We start from the raw sequence: 20,602 nt of genomic DNA on the forward strand, positions 1-20,602 counted from the left end.
TTAGAAAAGAATGAGACCTTGGAAAAAAATTTATATCTATTGAATTTTCTACCAATCATTGTCAATGGGTCTACACTCAAAAGAAAAAGAAAGAAAAACTAGAAAAATAGCATACATTTTGGCTAGGATAACTCCCAAAAGCTTCTACATGAACACACAAATTATTTGATGCAGAAGATTCCCATTCAAGTTTATAATATTTGTTTCCACTTAATAAATATCAAACATTCAAGCTCTTGTAAACCATAAAATAATAATTTGTTGCACCAAATAATTCTAATAGCAGAAATAATTTGAAAGCTGATAAATCACCCTTTTAATGTGAAAAGTGTCACTTTCTTTATTAGTCCTTTGGACCTCTGCTCATCACAAATTACCTCATATAGTCAAAAAACATAAATAAATGACAGAAAGGTAAGAATCAAGGATACTCATTATGGCAGTTTATGCATAAACTTTTAAAAGGGAGATTTAATTAAATTAACTTTTACAGTTTTATAAGCTGCCTTAGCCGACTAGCTATACAATTACCATTTAGCATTTGATTGTTAGAACTGTAACAATAAAAATTATAAAAGCTGTTGGCTAGTTCCAGAGAGGAACATTAGAACTGTTTGCAACAAAAGTATCAAAGCATACTTTACATTAATGAGAAATAAAGGTACATAGCTACATACAGTAGCTAGTTAAAATAACTCTTGAAGGAAATCATATAAATATTAATATATACAGCAGATCACATTTGGCAAAAACTGTGTGTACAATGAAAATTGAAATAAAAACATGGAGACCCAGGAAAGCAGTAATTGCTTCCAGAAAGCTCATTAGATGACATGACAGGTCAGGGACCATTCTGATTGTTAACTTCGATTTAAAATCTAATGAGTTTAAGTCCTATATTCTCAGCAAATAACATAATTTCTCACAACTCAACATAAACATGTTTTAGGTGTGTTTCAGCTACTTTTAAAAATGCACAGCAAAATAATACAACAGTTACCAAAAACATTTAATATCCATATGTATATGGTTAATAATGTTTAGTATTTTATTGCGTTACTATATAATTTAATTTATTTTTAATCTGAGATGTCTTTGGAATAAGATACACTTAAAGGCAGAATTATGATTGCTCAAGCCTTTATTTTTCCAAAAATTGTGCTTGACAACAAGCTGAGGTCATTGCAGCAGAAATCACTCATAAGTTCAGAAACTGGCACATGATTTCAGTAGACTCCTTAGAAGCAGATTTATAAAATCTTTCAATTGTGTTGTTATGCAAAAATGAAATATCTTGATAGGTTTTTCGATGGAAATATTTGTATTTTTTAAAAGCAAGTTGTAGGTGAAAAATTGGAAAAAATAGGAAAAAACGACATGTACTAAAAGGTACAAAAACTTACTAACACTTTTTTTTGCTAACATTTACTCGAATTCTATCAAACCAAAATGTGAACTGCCAAAAGGGTAATTTAACTTATAGCCATGACACAAGTGCAAGAGCATTATTGGCCACAAAATTGCTCCCGTTGTCATGTACCAAGTGCTAGCATCTTGGGCAATTACTGAGTGCTGCACCTCGCACAAGTTATTAAGGGGAATATTTACTAAAGTCTGTTTTTGCTGGTCAGAGTTTTAAAGGAGGAAAAGCATGGTCTTTGGGTGATAATCTGAAAAAGTCAGATTTTTCAGGCATCAAATCAAAAAAAAAAATTGCACAATTCAGATTTTTTTCATGAGTCTTTTCCCACACCAGATTTTTCCTAGTTAATTTATTGATAAATAAGGAAAAATGTGAATGGGAGTTTGGTTGAATTGGTTTTAATAAAATAATGACAAATATTTAGATTTTAGTAAATGACCCCCTAAAATCTTCTGTTACCTAACCCAACTTAATATGGCCTATATATTAATAAGATTTATAAAAATATAACATTCACTATTGTTGCCCAGTAACGTTTACCAAGTCTTTATAAATCAGTCCCTAGTTTGGACAAGTTTATGTATGACATTCTTTATGAAAGATTACATTGAGAATCTAGGATCACAGGAATGATATTACAAATTTTAAATCAGTACAGATTATAAATTGAGACCAATATATTTGCTGATTATGATACTTTTCCAGTGCACAATGCATCTAAAATTTTAAACCCTCTTTATTACAATAGTGTCAGTGTAAATGGATTAAAAAATAAATTTGGTGCACCCAAAAGGTTTAGATTAATGATTCTGTAAACATTATCTAAAATATAGCGACCTTTCTCCACAGCTTAAAAAATATTAATATAGCAACTTTAGAATAGGGCCAGCCTTGAGATAGGTAAGTTAGCAAGTTAGGGCTACTATTAATGTAATGTGTCTAGCTATGTTGTAATTGAGTATGTTGTGTTTAAATGTAGACACCATTGGTGCAATTCTCTTTTCTACAAACTCTGTGGGGCCCATTTACTAACAATTGAATTTTTTCCACAAATCTTCAAAAATTGGAATTGTAAAAATCCCTTCAGTTTTGCAAGAAGAACCCCCATTGATTTCTACATGACTTCTCAGATTATTATATACAAGTTTTTTGCAATTTATAAATCTTTAACATTAGAGTTTCGGAAACCATAATTCAAGTTAGTGAGTTTGCGTGCACAAAAACTGGAATTGTAGTAAAAATCTTAAATTTTAATGGCAAGGAATAGCCCCCTGCTCATCACAAGTGGCAGATTTATTATACTCATCTGTGGCTGGGTCTTTTGTGTGCAGAACAAATGTGTGAGTTCCTGAACCCTTTCAGCTTTTTTGCACTTGCACTGACATGTTAAAAAGATGAGCAATGTTTCACCAGAAAAAGCTTGCCACAAAAAATGTGGCTAATTTATTTTTACAAATTTGAACAAATAAATAACTGATTGATTTCTATTATTGCAATTTTGCCTAGTGTGGAGAAATAAGCTGGGTTGTCCCTTTAATACAAGAGTGAAACTATGTAAAACAAGAATAATGTAGCTTTTATAAATAACTGATCCGCATGTAGTCCATTTATGTTACATTGCATTTTTGCAAACATTTTTGGATTTCATTGCACTAAAAGTACCAACTAAAGTACAACTTAATTTGCAAGTGCGAAATGTTTTTAACACATATGTGTTGCGAGTACATTTACTTATGTTAAGGACACACATCCCTCTAGGGACTGTATTTAATTTATACCCTCTCAAATAACATTTTGCTTTGTATTCATCTTCAGCATAGTAGTGCTTATTATCCAAAGAGCACCAATAAAATGATGTAACCACCCATGTATGAAAGCATTGATACTGCTTGATAATTAACAATAGATTTATTATTTGCAAGCATACTTAATTAATCATAAGAGATTAGGTATTATTGTTGGAAATGCAATTTGCCCGTTAAATTTGTACTTAAAGAATCCAGATGTTCTATCTACATAATGAAAACCTTCTTTATTCTTCTAATAACAGAAAAGATGTTTGACACTAGACTAGGGAACACCCATAAGACATAGTCTGTGACAGTCAGATCGTTCTTTTATGCACTGTTAATGGGCATGTAAAGGCAAAAAAATAAAATCCCATTTTTACTTTCTTAATGAAAAAGAACCCCATCTCCAATATACTTTAATTAAAAAATGTGTACCGTTTATATAAGAAACCTGACTGTATGCAGTGAAATTCTCCCTTCATTTACTGCTGTGGATAGGAATTGTCAGATGGTCCCTAACTGCTGAGCAGGGAAACATCATACTTATGTACAGCAGGGGGAGCCCCGCCTTACTTCCCAGCCATGCAGAACTCAAGCAGCTTTGTCTATGACGATCCCTAAGCAGCCCAGACCACACTGAGCATGTGCACAGTCTTAGTCTTGCAAAGATGTTTAACAAAGTTACATGATGGTGACCCCCTGTAGCCAACTTTGAAAGCATAAAGTATTTGTTTGATTAGGCTTGTGGTACAGTAAGTTCATGTTTATATTTTGTATACAAAATTCAGCATTTCTTGCCTTATTCTATTTTAGAAGTAAGGCAGGGGCTCCCCCTGCTGTTCATAAGTATGATTGTTTCCCTGCTCAGCAGTTAGGGACCGTCTGACAATTCCTATCCACAGCAGTAAATGAAGGGAGAATTTCACTGCATACAGTCAGGTTTCTTATAAAGATGGTACACATTAATTAAAGTATATTGGAGATAGGGTTCTTTTTCATTAAAGAAAGTAAAAATGGGATTTTATTTTTTTGCCTTTACATGCCCTTTAAGTTCATTAAACAGATATTTTAGATGCGATTCATTTATGTGCATTCTTTAATTTACATAATGTGACCATGTAAGACATTCTGGCCAAGTCAAATTTTTAAATAATGTGAGGATGGAGCGAGTATGTGCACTTAAAGCAATATCAAAGCATGGAAAGAACATAAAACACGCATATATAAATGATGCTTCATTTAATCACAACAAAGAAAAAATAATGGTGCAACTGTCTGCTAAAATATAGTGTTACAAGCTTCTAAAATATAATGGTCTTACCTTTGTAGTTAACTTTAAAGCCAATGGATCCAATGCTTTCATCTGTCTGGAGATGTAACCACATTTGGTTACTCATGCTAACAATTAAATCTGGTACAAAACTTCCAGTCAACCTAAAGTAAATAAAAAGTAATTTGATTTAAGATGTCATACATACTATAATGTTCATGTTGACCCAAATGGTGTTTAAATTACAGGCTAATAACTTAACCCATGAACATAAAAACACCCAAACTCCTTCTGCATTGAATATTTGGTAACATATATTGAATCCTTAAAGGGAAACGATCATGAACTGAAATTTTTAATATTCATTTTTATCTTATTGAAAGGAACAGTAACACCAAAAAAGGAAAGTGTCCTCAAGTAATGAAAATATTATGTACTGGTGCTCAGCACTGGAAAAACTGGTTTGTTTGTTTCACAAACACTACTATAGTTTATATAAACAAGCTGCTGTGTAGTCATGGGGGCAGCTAATCAAAGATGAAAAAGCAGTATGGGTGCAGGATACACAGCAAATAACAGATAAGCTCTGTAGTATACCATGGAACTTATCTGTTATCTACTGTATCTTGTACTTGAATGGCTGCCCCCATGGCTACACAGCAGCTTGTTTATATAAACTATAGTAGTACTTATCTGTTATCTTCTGTGTATTCTGTACTTGAATGGCTGCCACATGGCTACATAGCAGCTTGTTTATATAAACTATAGCTATTTTTCTGAAGCAAATCCAGTTATTTCAAACTGACTCAACCACAATGCCTACATGTACATGTACAAGTGAAGATCAACTTGATTTAGAATCTTGTAAGGGTCCAGTTTTATAAAAACTCAGACCTGCTACTCGTTACCTGATCCACTACCCACAACTGATGTAGCAAACCAAAAATGAAATCATCAAGATTGGATGGGGCAAAAAAATAAAGTATACAAAATTATTAAAAATGCTTAAAGGAGTAAAACTTTGTATAACTAAGACTCACAACCTGACCTACAACCTGAAAAACTGTGAAAATGCATCTATACCTGCATCAGAAATTCCTACCCACAACCCTCGGGTTTTTAATGACAGTTTCCCTTTTAAATTCTCTTCTTAATAAGTTGGAGTATTTATGTTATTTATTTTCAAAGCAATTATTATATTATTTAAATGCACTGTTAAATTAACTATATCAAGCACAACTCAGCTTTCTTCATAAAGTGTATCATGTTTAACATGTAGTAATTTATCATTTATTACCAGAATGGGTTTTAAGTGTAAAAAACATACTCTTGCAAAACTGTTTTTGGAGCTCCAACTTCTCCTCCATCACCAATTGTTAGTGTATCATATCCTATTTCAAGATCAAATTCTTCAAAATTTATTTGAATTACCTAAAATATAATAAAATAACATTATTAAGCAGATATACTGTACATTTCTGATGTTGACAAAGCTTTACATATGTACGCCTGCATAAAATGGGCAGAAATGTTCTGTTATGGAATGTAATTTAAGTTAGCTTTTTTTCAACATTTTTATTTTCAGGTTTTTTTAGAGGGGGATACAGAAAGCAAGGGCGGATGGGGTAGGGTAGTCAAAAATAATATTTATCATATTTCTTGGTATCAATGTTTTAGCCACATTAAGTAAATGTAAGGTAAGTGGATCTGATACTTGGGGGGTTATTTACTGAATTCCGCATGCAAAAATTACGAACAATTTCTGATTTTTTTTTATAAAATCAGATTTTTAAAAAATCACACATTTTTTGTAATTTATTAAACCCAGGATGGAAAAGTCTGAATCAGAAAATCCGGCATCTCATACCTGTCGAGGTTGCATATAAATCAATAATTTTTTGATGTGCACTGGGTTTTGTGCAATACCCCAAAGTTTTCAGAGTTTTAAGGCAAAAAAGCATAAGAAATCTGAGTTTTTGGGTGAAAAACCCCAAAAAATCATGAAAATCTGATTTTTCCCTCAAAGCAAATTTTTGGGAAAATTTAATAATAAATAAGCATAAAAAACCAGAGTGGTTTTGATCGGAGTTTGTAACAGAAAATGTTGAGATAGACCTGTTGAGGTTGCATATAAGTCAATGGGAGAAGTCCCAATGATTTTTTGATGTGCGCTGGGTTTCATGCAATAGCCCAAAGTTTTCAGAGTTTTTGGGCAAAAAAGCTTAAGAAATCAGAGTTTTCGGGTGAAAAATTTCGAAAAAATCTTGAAAATCGGATTTGTTTGTTTTGGGGTGCTGCAGTTACCTATAACAAACTTATAGAATATTGATATAGGTTTAATAACTATATCTGGTTGCTCTATTAGAATTTCAAAAGATGTTAACTTTTAGTACAGATGAAGCCACTTGGATTTGTGTGTTAAATGCATGATGGCTCAGGGTTATCTAAAGTCATCTTAACTTATTTAATGCATTTAACCCTTTCATTAACATACCAATTAGATAAATGGGTTAAATCTGTTTAGATATTCTCTGTTAAACACACAAACCAAGCTGGCTTCATCTATATTTTATAGAATGGCTAATTCTAAACAATTTTATCAATTGGTCTACATTCTTTCATTGTTTCTCAGGATATCTGTGTTGTAAATCCCCAGATTGCACGCTACAGGGTGAAAGGGTATATCAAAGAAGTATTTTACTATTTTCTGAATGATTTATATTTTTGGGGGGCATCCCCATAGACAATGGAGTTTATCCCCCTCTCTTGGTTAAATTTTGGGCATTGATATTTGCATATATTCTGCTCAGATAATTTAATGGGTGAATAGTATGTAGCAGTGAAAAGTTTTCAAAAACATATACCTATACGACCTATGGAGTTTTTTTTATACAACAGGACATTTTTGTAACTATCTTTCCATTGCCATTGTCAATGCAAAATAGCTCAGCAGTTTAAAGTTTGTTTTGTAATAATTTGAGATGGCTCCCTTAATTTCTAAATGTTTTCTTTAACCAGTGATCTAATGGGTTTTCTTGCTAAGATATGTTTGTTCAAATATTTTTGGTACAGGATGCTGTACCTCAGGCATTTGTAAAAATGGCGTTAATTACATAAACTATTGGGATTAGAAATGGTTTCTTATTTCAGAAAAGTCACAGCAAGATTTTGTGGTAAGAAAAAAATACATTGACATTTTATAGGATTCTGTTTTAATTGTTTAGTTGTCTTCTTGTGCATGTTCCTCTTATTTTATTGCATGTTCAACTTCAGTCACATAATTGTGTTATACTTCTCTTGTTTTTGGAAATGTAATTATTTGTTTTTTGTATGCGGTAACATATAGTTAATCTTAATTTTTTTCATATTACCATTTCTAAATAATATTTTGATTTACATAAAATTGTACAATAAGGGGCAAATTTACTTAAGGTCGAATATCCTTCGACTTTGAATACCTTCCCCATAGGCTAACATTGACTTCGGCAGGTTTTAGGTGGCGAACTAGGGGGGCCAAAGGTTTTTTTTAAAGAGACAGTACTTCGACTATCGAATGGTCAAATAGTCGAACTATTTTTAGATTGAATCGTTCGATTCGAAGTCGAAGTCGAAGGTCGAAGTAGCCAAAAAAACCATTCGAAATTCAAAGTTTTTTTTTCCTCTATTCCTTCACTCGAGCCAAGTAAATGGGCCCTTAAATTTCAAATCTTGATCACAGTTTTTTTTTTTTAACTTTAAAGGGGTTATTTATCAAAATCAAAAAATGTCTCTGAATTTTCTGAAAATGACTCCGACCAAATCCGCAGAGATTTTATCCACTTATTATTATCAATGCATTTTCCCGAAAAGTATCGAAAAAAACTCGATAAAATCATGAAAAAATCCAAATACTGCAACGTTTTCTATTTGATGCCCGAATACCACAACTTTGTCAGATTTGTTGAAGAGAACTTTTCGGATTTGATGCCCGAAAACTACAAATCTTTGGATTATTGCATGAAACCCAGCACAGATCAGGATATCTTCGGGACTTCTCCCGCAGGTCTGTGTTGGCCTACATTTTTATTTAGACTTTTTACACCCTCTGGGTTTAATAAATTCCTAAAAAAATTGAGTTTTATTTTTCCACCAAAGGCCAATGAGAAAAAAAAATCTCACTGTGATAAATAACCCTCTAAGTAATTACTTTATGATTTAACATTTTTTAAATAGAAACCCAGAGGTGTACACAGAGTTATCCTTAAGTGAGATCACAGGTTATGAGAGAATTTGATAAATTGTCAGTCACCAGTAGGTGCAGCTAGAGTGAGATGAATCAAAATAACATGAATTCCCTTTGAGATAATGATAGTAGTATATTTTGAGGATTTTGTGTTCAGAAAGCAATAGAGATTTTTGTTCTCAACATTTATCTTTAGTGTGTTTACATTTGATTTTGTTAGTTATATAAAATAAGATGTTCAATACTTGAAGAGTGCTAATTACTTTTGATTAACAGAATCAAGTATCAAGTATCAATATTTTTATTAATATAATTTATAGAACTACAACTAAATATGAAATGAGAGTTGATGTTTATCATTTATGCCACTCTTTGTAATAGTGACTACGGATTTTTTTTTTAAATATTTAAATAACAATTTGATTTGTCTAAAATAAACACACACAATAGATAAAAAAAGTGCTTAATAACTTTTATGACTTAAAATTATGACTTATGACTTAAATAGAAACAAAGTTATCCCAGTGTGATATATCAGGCTATTTCTGTAATAATTTGATAAATTGCCAGCCTGCAGTGTGTGCAGTAAGAGTGAGATGGATCAAGATAACATAAATTCCATTAGCAGAAATTATAGTAGTATATTTAAGGGATTTAGGATGAGCAATTGTTTTTGCCTGATATAGTTTTCCAATAAAAGTTGTGTTTTTTTTGCAAATCTGCTCTAAAATTTAGAGAAAAACTGTGTTTTTTGTGGGAAAGAAAGCAAGAAAAATGCCATTGCATTTGGTTTCTCCAGGAAGAAACATGGAGGTTTTGCACATCACTGCAGAAGCCATTAGAGATTTCTATGCTCATATATGCAGTTTAAAGCCTTCTGAAAACTGAAGGTATATTCTTGCCTCGTGTCATATACATAGCACTGCCATTATACCCAAAATGAGAGTTTGACTCTCACATAAGTTAGACATGAGTGAGCCATGCAAATCACTCCTTTATGGCCCTTTGGCTAACTTTGCATCCAGAACAGCAGGTTTTATAGCAAAGATACATCCTAATTAGGGATGTAGCGAACTGTTCTGCTGCGAACTAGTTCGCGCGAACTTCGACCATTCGCGTCCGCCGAAGGTTCGCGAACGTTTGGGAACGTTCGCATTTTGAGTTTGCGTTCGATCGTTCGACCATTCGACCATTCGAATTCCTTCGACCGCTAAAAATCGAACGATTTCCATTCGTTCGAACGATTGTAAGCATTCGATCAAATGAAAAGCAAACGATCGAATGGCTTCGATCGTTCGATTCGAATGAAAATCCTTCGATCGAATGATTAAAATCCTTCGATCGTTCGAATCGAACGATTTTAGCGGGTGTTCGAAGTTCGCGAACTGTCCGCGAACGTTCGCATTTTTTGCCGGTGTTCGCGAACGGCGTTCGCGAACACCAAATCGGCAGTTCGCTACATCCCTAATCCTAATAGTTCTGAGCCATATATTCAAATAGACAGCCTGTTTTCATCTTGCTAAATCAGTGCAAGATATTGGAACATGGATTCTGAGGGGGTAGGACTTGTGGAGTTGTAAAGCTGAGAACTGAACCTGGTTAGGGTGAAATGGGCTAAAATGAACCAAAAAGCCCTTCACATGGAAGACATGCAGTGCATGTGAAGGGCTTTTTGGCTCCTTTTAGCCCACCTCACCTTAACCAGGGTTGGTTCTCTGCTATGCTTATGTAACACCTATTTGGGCCACTCGGGGTTAATTCACCAGCTAGAACACTAGAGCATGGGTTACACGTGACTTACACCCAGGGCAGGGCCTTCGCTAAGTGGAAGTGTTCCCTCTATGGTGTAGTGCAACTACATCCCCCCCAGGCTACTGTGCACACAAAAACAACTTGGGCGCCAGGAGGTTCTTAACAATCAGGAACGGTTTATTATGCCAAAAAGGGCAAATGACCACAGGTTTAATACTCACGCAGGAGCTTGAGGAAAACAGCATATTGAGAGCTCACACAGATCAAAGGCAGGCTCACACAGAGAGTACACAGGCAATTGCAGTACAACCTTTCCCTCCTGGAAGTTGTCAGGAAAGCAGCTTCTACCCTACAGTCCCTCTTCACTGAGGTCCCTGACTGGAGGCAACACACAGAGCCTCTGGGAAGCTACTCCCTTACTGCAAACCCTTGTTGGAGCTTCAGCTGCTCTTTCTCTCTATCCTATCTGCCTTTCTCTCCTAGAGAGACTATGACAAGTCTGCCCTAGTATATCTGTTCCTCATTCACGGGGTTTCCTGGTCCCCGACTTGGACACATGCCTTCTTCTGGGCCTATTGCACTCAGTCCCCCTGAGCACATCCAGCTGGAATCACATCCAGAGGCAAAAGAGGAAGAGGCCACTCCCTGCTCACACTATATAGGAGTGAGTCAGAGCAGTGTCATCAAATCTCTCAGCCTATCACTGTAAAGGTTATTCTGTAACAGGGATTCTACCCAATAACCCAAGGAAATGGTGAAAAGATTAACTCTATAGGGCCTGTATCCCTATAGGGCCCTACATTTATATAAAAACACACAATACATGAAGCTTACTAACACCATCCTTCATATTTTTATTGAAGTGATTTGAATAGCCACACTGAAAATTGAATTAGCAAAGTTGTTTTACTATTGTTTTCTTATGATGTGGATTCATAAAATGAAATCTTAAGCCCAAGTCTTCTAGAGAATTGCAGTGGTATATTACACATACTGAGTAACTAAATGCATCTGTATACCAATACAATAAACATTTATTTATTTACCTTTTCTTTCACATGTGGATACAAAAGAGTATTCCTGTCAGTGAGCAATCTGTTACATCTCTACTCTCTTTAAAATGTAAAGGGATTTTTTGTGGGGAAAATTACCAATTTTGAGTTCTTAAATTGTCACGTTCAGCACCCTATATCTAGAACCAGTGCTAGGCTCCCTGGTCTCGGCTCTTGCTACTGCCTTTAACAGTCGTCTTTCACCTCGGGAGGAGCCCTCAGCTAATTGGATGCCGCCAGGTCTTACTAAGAGAGGAGCAAAGCTAAAGGTTCTGGACAAGCAAAGGGGCACGATCATTTCACAAGGATACTGGAATGGAAGACCACTCAACAGGCCAGATAACACAGAGTGGAACAGGCAGGCCACGCCAGCACAAGCAAATACAAGAATAGTCAAAACAGGCCGGGTCAGTGCAGGCAGAGTTCAAGGAATGGTCAGACAGGCTAGGATCAGGATTGGAGAGCGTTGAATAGTTAGGCAGGCAGAGTTCAGCTTGGAGAGATCATAATAATGAGGCAGGCAATAGTCAGATTGGAGAGTTCAGCATAAACAGGCAGGCAAGGGTCAGGATACAGAGTTCAGAATAGTCAGGCAAAGCAAGGGTCAATAACCAGAAGATCAGACAGGAATCAGTAGGAATAAAGCACCTAGGAACTAGCAAATAGAACCTAACAACGGGCCATGTGCTAAACACTGAATTCCCTTTATATGCTGTTTGAATTTTGCTCCATTGCGCAATGATGTCATCACGCCGGCGCATAAACCCGGAAGCGCGCAACCATAGGAGAACTGGGAATGGAGGACGGACACATACGGCAGGTGTCCCCGCTGGAGACGCTAGCCCACCAGGGAGAGCTACTGGGCCATCAGGATAAACTTTATTAGTTACATAAATATAGTTTTATGCCTCATAAAAAGCACTAATGGTACATGAGTGGAAGGTGCACCAAGAACATTAACACATTGAGCAATATTGTAAAAGACATGTTTCATTTCAACATCTGCAAGGCTCTGTAGGGAATTTAATGAATAGTTTTAATACCAGCTTTAATATCAAATAAAATACAGAAAGAGTTGTAGTTGGAGAGATTGCTGTCAGCTTTTTAATAATTTAAGTGAAGTCAACAGGACACACATCTACTATTCCTTATTATTTTAATCTCTAAAATAGAAATATTTTATAATACTATCTACAGAACTTAACAAAGATTGCCTTAAAATTGCAAGCTATATGGTTTGCTACAATAAAAGAAATAACAAACAAACCTTAAATGCAAATTAAATGCACCAATAAACTGTCATATAGCAGGTCAGAATGATGCAATATGCTCTTCTGTTTTATAAACATAGTGATAAATTCTACCAACTAAGGCACATAACTCAGTGTGATAACTCATGTTCTGTAATGGACTGTTCAGTGTAGACCTGTTAATACATCTGTGATTGTACATTTGTTCTAGGAAAGTGTTAAAAACCATTCATATAAATGTCAACAGAGACACCAGACAAAATATAACTATGCACATCATTTATGTTAGGATTCACCAATCTTGGCCAATAGTAGATATACATTGATTCCATTCAATAAATCCTGCAAGTGCACACTGCCAAATAGTAACACTCAAGTATTCTATACTATGGCACTGCATCATTTAATATAAGTGATGCTCTTATGATAAATACTTTATGGAATGATATGTGTGTGACTGTATTGAACATTGTGCACATTTAGGTTATTCTGGATACTTTGGCTGGTTTGCTAGGATATTACATTTTTACTTCATTTCTACTGATGGGTGAATTTGTCCCATTTCGCCATGAATTTTGCGAATTTCCTGTGAAATTTGCAAAACTGTAAAAAAAATGGCGAAATGGCGAATTTGACACCGGCAACAATTCGCTGTCTAAATTGGTGCCATAGCCGAAATTATCACCAAAAAAACATTGAATTTTCACCAGCCAATTTTCGCTGCAAATTCATGAGTTTATTTGCCGGCGACGAAACTGGAAAATTTGCCGCAAATTTGTGCCTGCTGAATAAATTCTCCCATTATTCATTTCTACATTTACACACTGCCCTCACAATGTACTGTATGAATTTAAGCATGTTTTTTGTTCACTAGGAATTGTTTGATTTTGACATGTTCTGGGGTACAAACTGATTTCAAAGAAGTTGCTACAGTACATGGCCATCATTTGTGTGTTTTTTTATAAAAAAAAAAAATGTGGTGTGTGACTGTTATCATTAATGACTTAAAATTGGTTTTCTATTGGTAGCTCTCCATTCATTAAACGTTTTTTTTCAGCAGCAGCAATTAGAGGTTTTACCCAAGGGATGCTGTCATCGGAAAACATGTTTTTTTCAAAATGAATCAGTTAATAGTGCTACTCCAACAGAATTCTGCACTGAAATTAATTTCTCAAAAGAGCAAACAGATTTTTTTATATTCAATTTTGAAATCTGTCACGGGGCTAGACATTTTGTCAATTTCCCAGCTGCCCCTGGTCATGTGACTTGTGCCTGCACTTTAGGAGAGAAATGCTTTCTGGCAGGCTGCTGTTTTTCCTTCTCAATGTAACTGAATGTGTCTCAGTGGGACATGGGTTTTTACTATTGAGTGTTGTTCTTAGATCTACCAGGCAGCTGTTATCTTGTGTTAGGGAGCTGTTATCTGGTTACCTTCCCATTGTTCTTTTGTTTGGCTGTGGGGGGGGGGGAAAGGGAGGGGGTGATATCACTCCAACTTGCAGTACAGCAGTAAAGAGTGATTGAAGTTTATCAGAGCACAAGTCACATGACTTGGGGCAGCTGGGAAATTGACAATATGTCTAGCCCCATGTCAGATTTGAAAATTGAATATAAAAAAAATATATTTGCTCTTTTGAGAAATGGATTTCAGTGCAGAATTCTGCTGGAGCAGCACTATTAACTGATTCATTTTGAAAAAAAAAAGTTTTTCCCATGACAGTATCCCTTTAAGAATATAATTGATATTTCCTTTACTGACAGCATGAGCCTTACAACAAAACTGCCGACAGCATAAGGGGCAGATGTGCATGATTGGGCATAATCACGAGGGCAACAGGAATAAATAATTCAAATGTCAGCACCCCCACTTTTGAAATAGAAATCCTATAATAGCACAGGTATCATGACACATATTTCAAACATGTCTGCAGGAAAGCACCAATGCCTCCTGCCTAGTCTGTTGCCATCCTATATAGATTTACAGTCGGAAGTTTCAAGTTTGACACTAGAGTACCTTAGGTGGCAGGGTTTCGTTCAATATAAAAATATAGGTATCATCAATGATTTATGTGGTAAGACAGTTTTTTTTTTAATAGCTTTATATATTTACTTTTTATTTATGTGGTTTTATATACTAGTTACATGTGTTGTTTTCTTTACCGCAAAAATGGTGATCCGTTTTAATGCACAATTTACCTGTCAAGTATATAGGGTTTGGTCACCAAATTTTACCTTTTATTCCTCCCAGAGGAAGGTCACATTTTGTGACCAAAACATTTGAATAACACAATAAGCCATTTTTCTAACTGAAGCAGTAACTACCTATGTGTTTCTAAACATACATACATTTTTTGACAATAATGAAAAAGTTTGTTCTTTTGTGTTTAGCTCTGCTTTATTGTTCTTTGTTTTGATGGTGAGATTTTAGTCAGAAGCCAAAAGCTTGAAAAAGCTCACAGATGAAGAAACAGCATATTGTCATAGCAACCACTATATTGCATTACTAAAAATAAAACAGCACGAAGACTACTGTATGTAAAGACTACTGTATGTAAATTTCTGTGACACCAACTCTTGAGTAGTTGAGGTCGATCTACTAACTTCTGGAGCAGATTTATCAAATTGAGAAATTATAGATCACCACAGAAAAACTAACCCACTTTCTATTTATTCCTATGGGATTTTCAGAAGCTTATTTACACTATTATACTCGAATCCAACAGAAAATAATAAAAAGTGGGTGAGTTTTTCTCTGGTGAATTTTTTATTTTGCTCTTTACTATATCTGCACAGAGGGGGTTATTTATTAAAGTATGAATGCCAAAAATTCTAGTTTTTTTACTATAAAATCTGATTTTTTTTGTGAAAAATTTGTGATTTATTATACCCCATGGATGGAAAAAGTCAGAATCTGGCAATCCGGCATTTCAGACCTGCCAAGGTTGTATATAACTCAATGGGAGAAATCTCAAAGATATCCTTATCTACGCTGGGTTTTTGTGCAAAAATCTGAAGATTTTGTGGTTTTCAGGCAAAAATTTGAAAGATTCACACAATTCAACTTTTCTTACAATTTTCACTTTTTTCAGTTTTTTTCCACACTGGAATTTTTCAGGAAAATGTATTGATAAATAAGGGGATTTGGTCGGAGTATATTTCAGAAAATAATGAGATAAATTCCGATTTGGATAAATAACCTCCCCTAGTGTTTGGGGGAATCAAAGGCAAACATGTAAAGTGATTTCTTTAACTTACTCTGTTTTTCATGTATGAATTATGTTTTCTCAAAAGTTGGATTTTTCCCTCAGCAATCCTGTTTTTAAAAAGCAAATGGCATTGATAAAACAGGATTGTGGGAAAAAATATCTGAAAAAAGAGTTAAAGAATGTCTATTTCCTTTGTATTTGTAAAACCTATGTATAAATGATAATAGGTTAGAAAACTCCAAGCGAAATACAGTAGTTTAGAAGTCAATATGGAATGATTTCATATAAAACATTTTTTAAAATTCTAACTGTAGGCAGCAAAAAAAAAATAAGGCAGATGTATTATTGGTAGATGTAAAACAAATGATTCTGATTTGTAGACTAATTGGAAATGAATAAACAAATAGGAGTGTTTTGCCTCTTAGCTTGGTTCAAGTACAATGTGCTGTTTTATTACTACATACAAAAAGGAAATAATGATTTTTTTTTTTTTTTTATGAGTGTGAAAAACAAGATTATCAGTTTTTATTATCCTTCTGCTGTTTGGTTTGTTAGGAGAAAATAATGCCTAGTTTTCTTAGCTGCATCTAACTACATGCCTACCCCTGCCCGTCCCTCTTGACTAGAGTGTTCCCTAACACAAGTAGCACATTATTCAAGGGGATTCAGGTATTTCTGCTCTCATGTGGAGTTCAGGGACCTGTAGCAATAGAGTAACTTTGATAGGCAGTGTGCAAACTTTAAAAAAAAGGACAGGCCATTTTTTGCCATTTCCACACTGTGTCCCCACTCCCCATTGTAAATGATACCTCATATTTTTACTTGCTTCTCTAAAGGACTTGTGAACACCTGTGTAATCTAAATAATAATTATCCCTCTAACTAAAGCAAATATCAAGGCACAATAATAACAGAAAGGAGTATTATACTTACTTTATTAGGATTTTCAGCTGTAATGACCCAAACACACTGAGCATTGCTATCATATTGAAATGGAAAATTGGGAGATGTAAATGTACCGCTGGGTCCTTGAAGACTAGATCCACAAGTTTTTACTGCAAAAAAAAGCATGTTGATACTTTACATTACAATTAAGTGTTTAAATGAATGTACTGTACATCATAATACAGGGATTCTGCGATAGTTTCACCAAGCTCTTAGATACATATCATATTTGGCGTTTAGGTCTCACCATTCAGCAATTTTTCATAGATCACTGGCTGTTTCATGCCATCTCTTATTTTAGAAATGCAAAAGAATTATGTTATGGAATAACTAAGCTTACACTTTTTATTTCATTTTCCAATCCTGTTTGCAAACCAGGCTGCAGGTTAAAAAAAACACTTACATATATTCTTCTATAGTACCTCCTACTCTAGTATATTGAGGTATGCATCTCTCTTCACAAGTATATCCACTGTATGTTCATTTAATTGGAGCAAAGTTATCAAAAAGTGAAACAGAGCTTGCCATGGGTCACCAGAGGGAAATTCCACAGATCTCTGTTCTCTTGAATTGGGTTTATCAGGGTGAATTTATCAATGGGTGAAAGTATACCCGTTGACATATATGCCCATACAATTTCTCAAACAAGGCAAAAGAGAGTAGTTTAATTTTATCTGGTGACTAGTGATGGGCGAATTTGCGTTGTTTCGCTTCAGCGAAAAATTTGCGAATTTCGCCTGTTTTTTTGACGCCGGCGTCCGTTTTTCAAAAAAAAAATTTGACAGCGGGCATTTTGCGAATTTATTCTCTGGCGGCGAATCGCGTAAATTCGCCCCGAATTCGCGCCTGGCGAATAAATTCGCCCATCACTACTGGTGACCTGTGGAAAGCTGTATTTCACCATTATATTAATGGATCTGTTAAACATTTCATTAGTGTTTAGGCCTTCTCTTCTTTATATACTGTAGCATCTGCCCACTTTTTATTTAATACAGGACCAGTGTTGATCATCTTTAATCTATCAGGAATGTTACATACTGTATGGGCTAAACAATTTGTAGTCTGTTGTTGTTGGCATCAAATACAACTTAACTGGTGTATGCCATTATACGAGTTGAAAATATTTACTCTTTCACTGTGAAAAGCAACAGAGTGTTTTAAGAACTATTCACTGGCTAATATCCTAAAACCTAGCATTTTCTCACATAAATATGTGACCAGAAAAGATCTTATGTAATTTAATGATAAAAAAGTACAGTTAAATTAAAAAAATGAGGTTGGGTATGATGTTGTTCTACATTCTCCTATACACCAAACATAGGCTTATATGTACAGAATATGGTCATGTAAAGATTTTTTCTTAATTTCATTTTGCTTAAAGATTCAAGATACTGTATAGCTAAAACATTAAGCTCCCTTTCATTTTTATCTTGGAAGTTGACATAATTAGTATTTGTGAAGGCACATATAGTATATAGGTAGAAATGTGCACCCTCTAACATACAGTATGATTGAGATTGTAATGAACTCATTGGTGCTTGAGTGTCAAAAGATAAATGCAAATTAAATTCACATTGTTTCATTCCTTTTTCAATAAGGCTGAAAATCTCAACTGTTTTAATAAGTTGGAGAAAAGAATCAAGTTGCTTGAAATTTTCAGAGACACTTCCCACTGACTTCAATAGAGACTTGGCAGCTTCTGCTTTTTCAAGTTTTTTCATGTAAATATTCTAGATTCTAGATAAAAAATCATACTTAAATATATATCAAATTGTACAAAACATGATTTTAACAAATCAGCTTCTTAATATGCCCGTCTGCTACTCCAGTTCAACTATTTCTTACTTTTGTCCTGTATGGTTGTCTGGGACTAACTTGCTGAACTACACTTGTATAATGCAGAACCTTCTCTCTCAGCATTTTTATTTCACAAAAAGCCATAGAACTTGAATTCATAACTACTTTATTGGTACTGAATATAGGATAATAATGAAAGTATTTCTTTAAGCAAATTCAAATATTCACATATTCTTTATATGTTTTCATAAAATCATCTGCAGAACTAATACTTTAACACACATATTAGATACTGATTCATATTTAAATTTCCAGTGCTTAAGAAGTCTTTATAGGGCAGTATTTTCAGAATATGTCTTCTTGAGAACAGGAGGAGCAATCAAGATGACATTTCTGCTTATTGCCATAACTGCATTTAAGCAAGCATTGCCTAAAACATTGACCGGTCAGTTGTCAATAGTCTCGTAACTAATTTTTATAAGAATCAACCCAAGATTTTTCATTAGAACAGAAATATAAACTAAGCAATAAGGTAAACTCTGTTAAGGGTTGAAAGGGGGATTTGTTTGTCATCTTTTTTTCACATGCATTCCTCTGGTACCTATAAGAAAATTAATTATTTCTGGAAAGTGGCATGGAAACATTTGTAAGTCTGTAGAGGTATAATCTTTATCCAAGCATTACCAAGTTTACTTTGAACAGATTGTATTTTCTGCTGGCTAGCACAATTCTTTCCTTTAGCTTGGGGGTAATTACGCATTTTATAAAATATTGCAACTTACATTGCAATCTTATAATATCTAGTTTCTTTCTTTATTTCTCTCCAACATATTTACTTTAATTGATATGGAAATATGCAAATTATTAGGATTTCCTACAGCGATTCTTAGGGGACTGCTCAATAAAAATTGAAAATCACATCAGCTAATCAATATTCATTCAATGCAGCAAAGTTTGTCAGAGCCATCTGCTTTTTTGTTGAATTTATTTACAACATTATTTAAAAGAAATAAGTAGGCAGTTTTAAAAATATACCTGATTAGTTTTAAACAGACTCTAATTACAATTTATCAGTGAGTACACAGATATGCTATATAATAAGTTTATTTTAATTCTAGGCATGGGTTTTAAATGTAAATGAAGAAAATGTTGCCTCTCTGGATGAGGCATAAAAACTCATTGAAAAATGGTTTACTTTTTATCTGCTATAAATTACATACTGCTGCTCTGTAGTATAGCCAGATACTACATTTTTACTTGATTCTTCAGGCTTATGAGTTTTGTTTCTAGCTTTTTAACTGAGAATGAATTTACTATTGCTCATGTTTGTTTTCTCAGCTGTGAATATTATCTATTAACTATGAAACTGGTCATGTTAACCCGAGGACAGTTGAGAACCCTTCCTCTGGGCATAACTACAGACCTGGGACATCTTGAGCAGTAGGAGGAATAAACCATTTGGATCCCTAACACATTGTCAACATTACAAGTTTTTCTTAACAGAAAAGATTCACATCTTAATTTTATATTGCATATTTGCACTTACTATAGGTAGGTTTTTGCTCAGTGATGGCCATTGTTAGTCTTTTAGTACACAGAACAGGCTCCTATATTAGGAAATAACAGCATGGGTACAGCAGCAGGTTTAATGCACATTATAAAGATAGAACTGTCATTGCTGTTTTAATGATCCCTTTATGTTATGTATTGATTAAGGCACTATAATGAACAAGGGTATAAAGCCCTTAAAACTAATAGTTTTTACATTAATGTAAAAATTTATAAATTTTCTTTGCAATGTATTAGATGTTGTATATGGTCAACATTTTATTTAAAGTGCCCCAGAACCATTTTAGAGTCTGCAAGTGATGGCACAAATACAAGTCCCTATAAGTG

General features: G+C 34.3%; 1 protein-coding gene across 1 annotated transcript in view; it reads right to left on the reverse strand.

The window, feature by feature from the left end:
• The window catches only part of LOC108719755 (CUB and sushi domain-containing protein 3-like), a 489,518-nt gene that overhangs the window by 306,119 nt on the left and 162,797 nt on the right, over nucleotides 1–20,602 (reverse strand). Inside the window, exons 8-10 of the mRNA XM_041567998.1 lie at nucleotides 16,898–17,019; nucleotides 5,811–5,914; nucleotides 4,535–4,647 (exon numbers count right to left, since the gene is read on the reverse strand). Coding sequence (XP_041423932.1) covers nucleotides 4,535–4,647; nucleotides 5,811–5,914; nucleotides 16,898–17,019 — 339 coding nt within the window. The remainder of the gene's footprint in view (nucleotides 1–4,534; nucleotides 4,648–5,810; nucleotides 5,915–16,897; nucleotides 17,020–20,602) is intronic.

The sequence above is a fragment of the Xenopus laevis genome, chromosome 6S, assembly GCF_017654675.1.
Source record: "Xenopus laevis strain J_2021 chromosome 6S, Xenopus_laevis_v10.1, whole genome shotgun sequence".
Classification (NCBI taxonomy): domain Eukaryota; kingdom Metazoa; phylum Chordata; class Amphibia; order Anura; family Pipidae; genus Xenopus; species Xenopus laevis.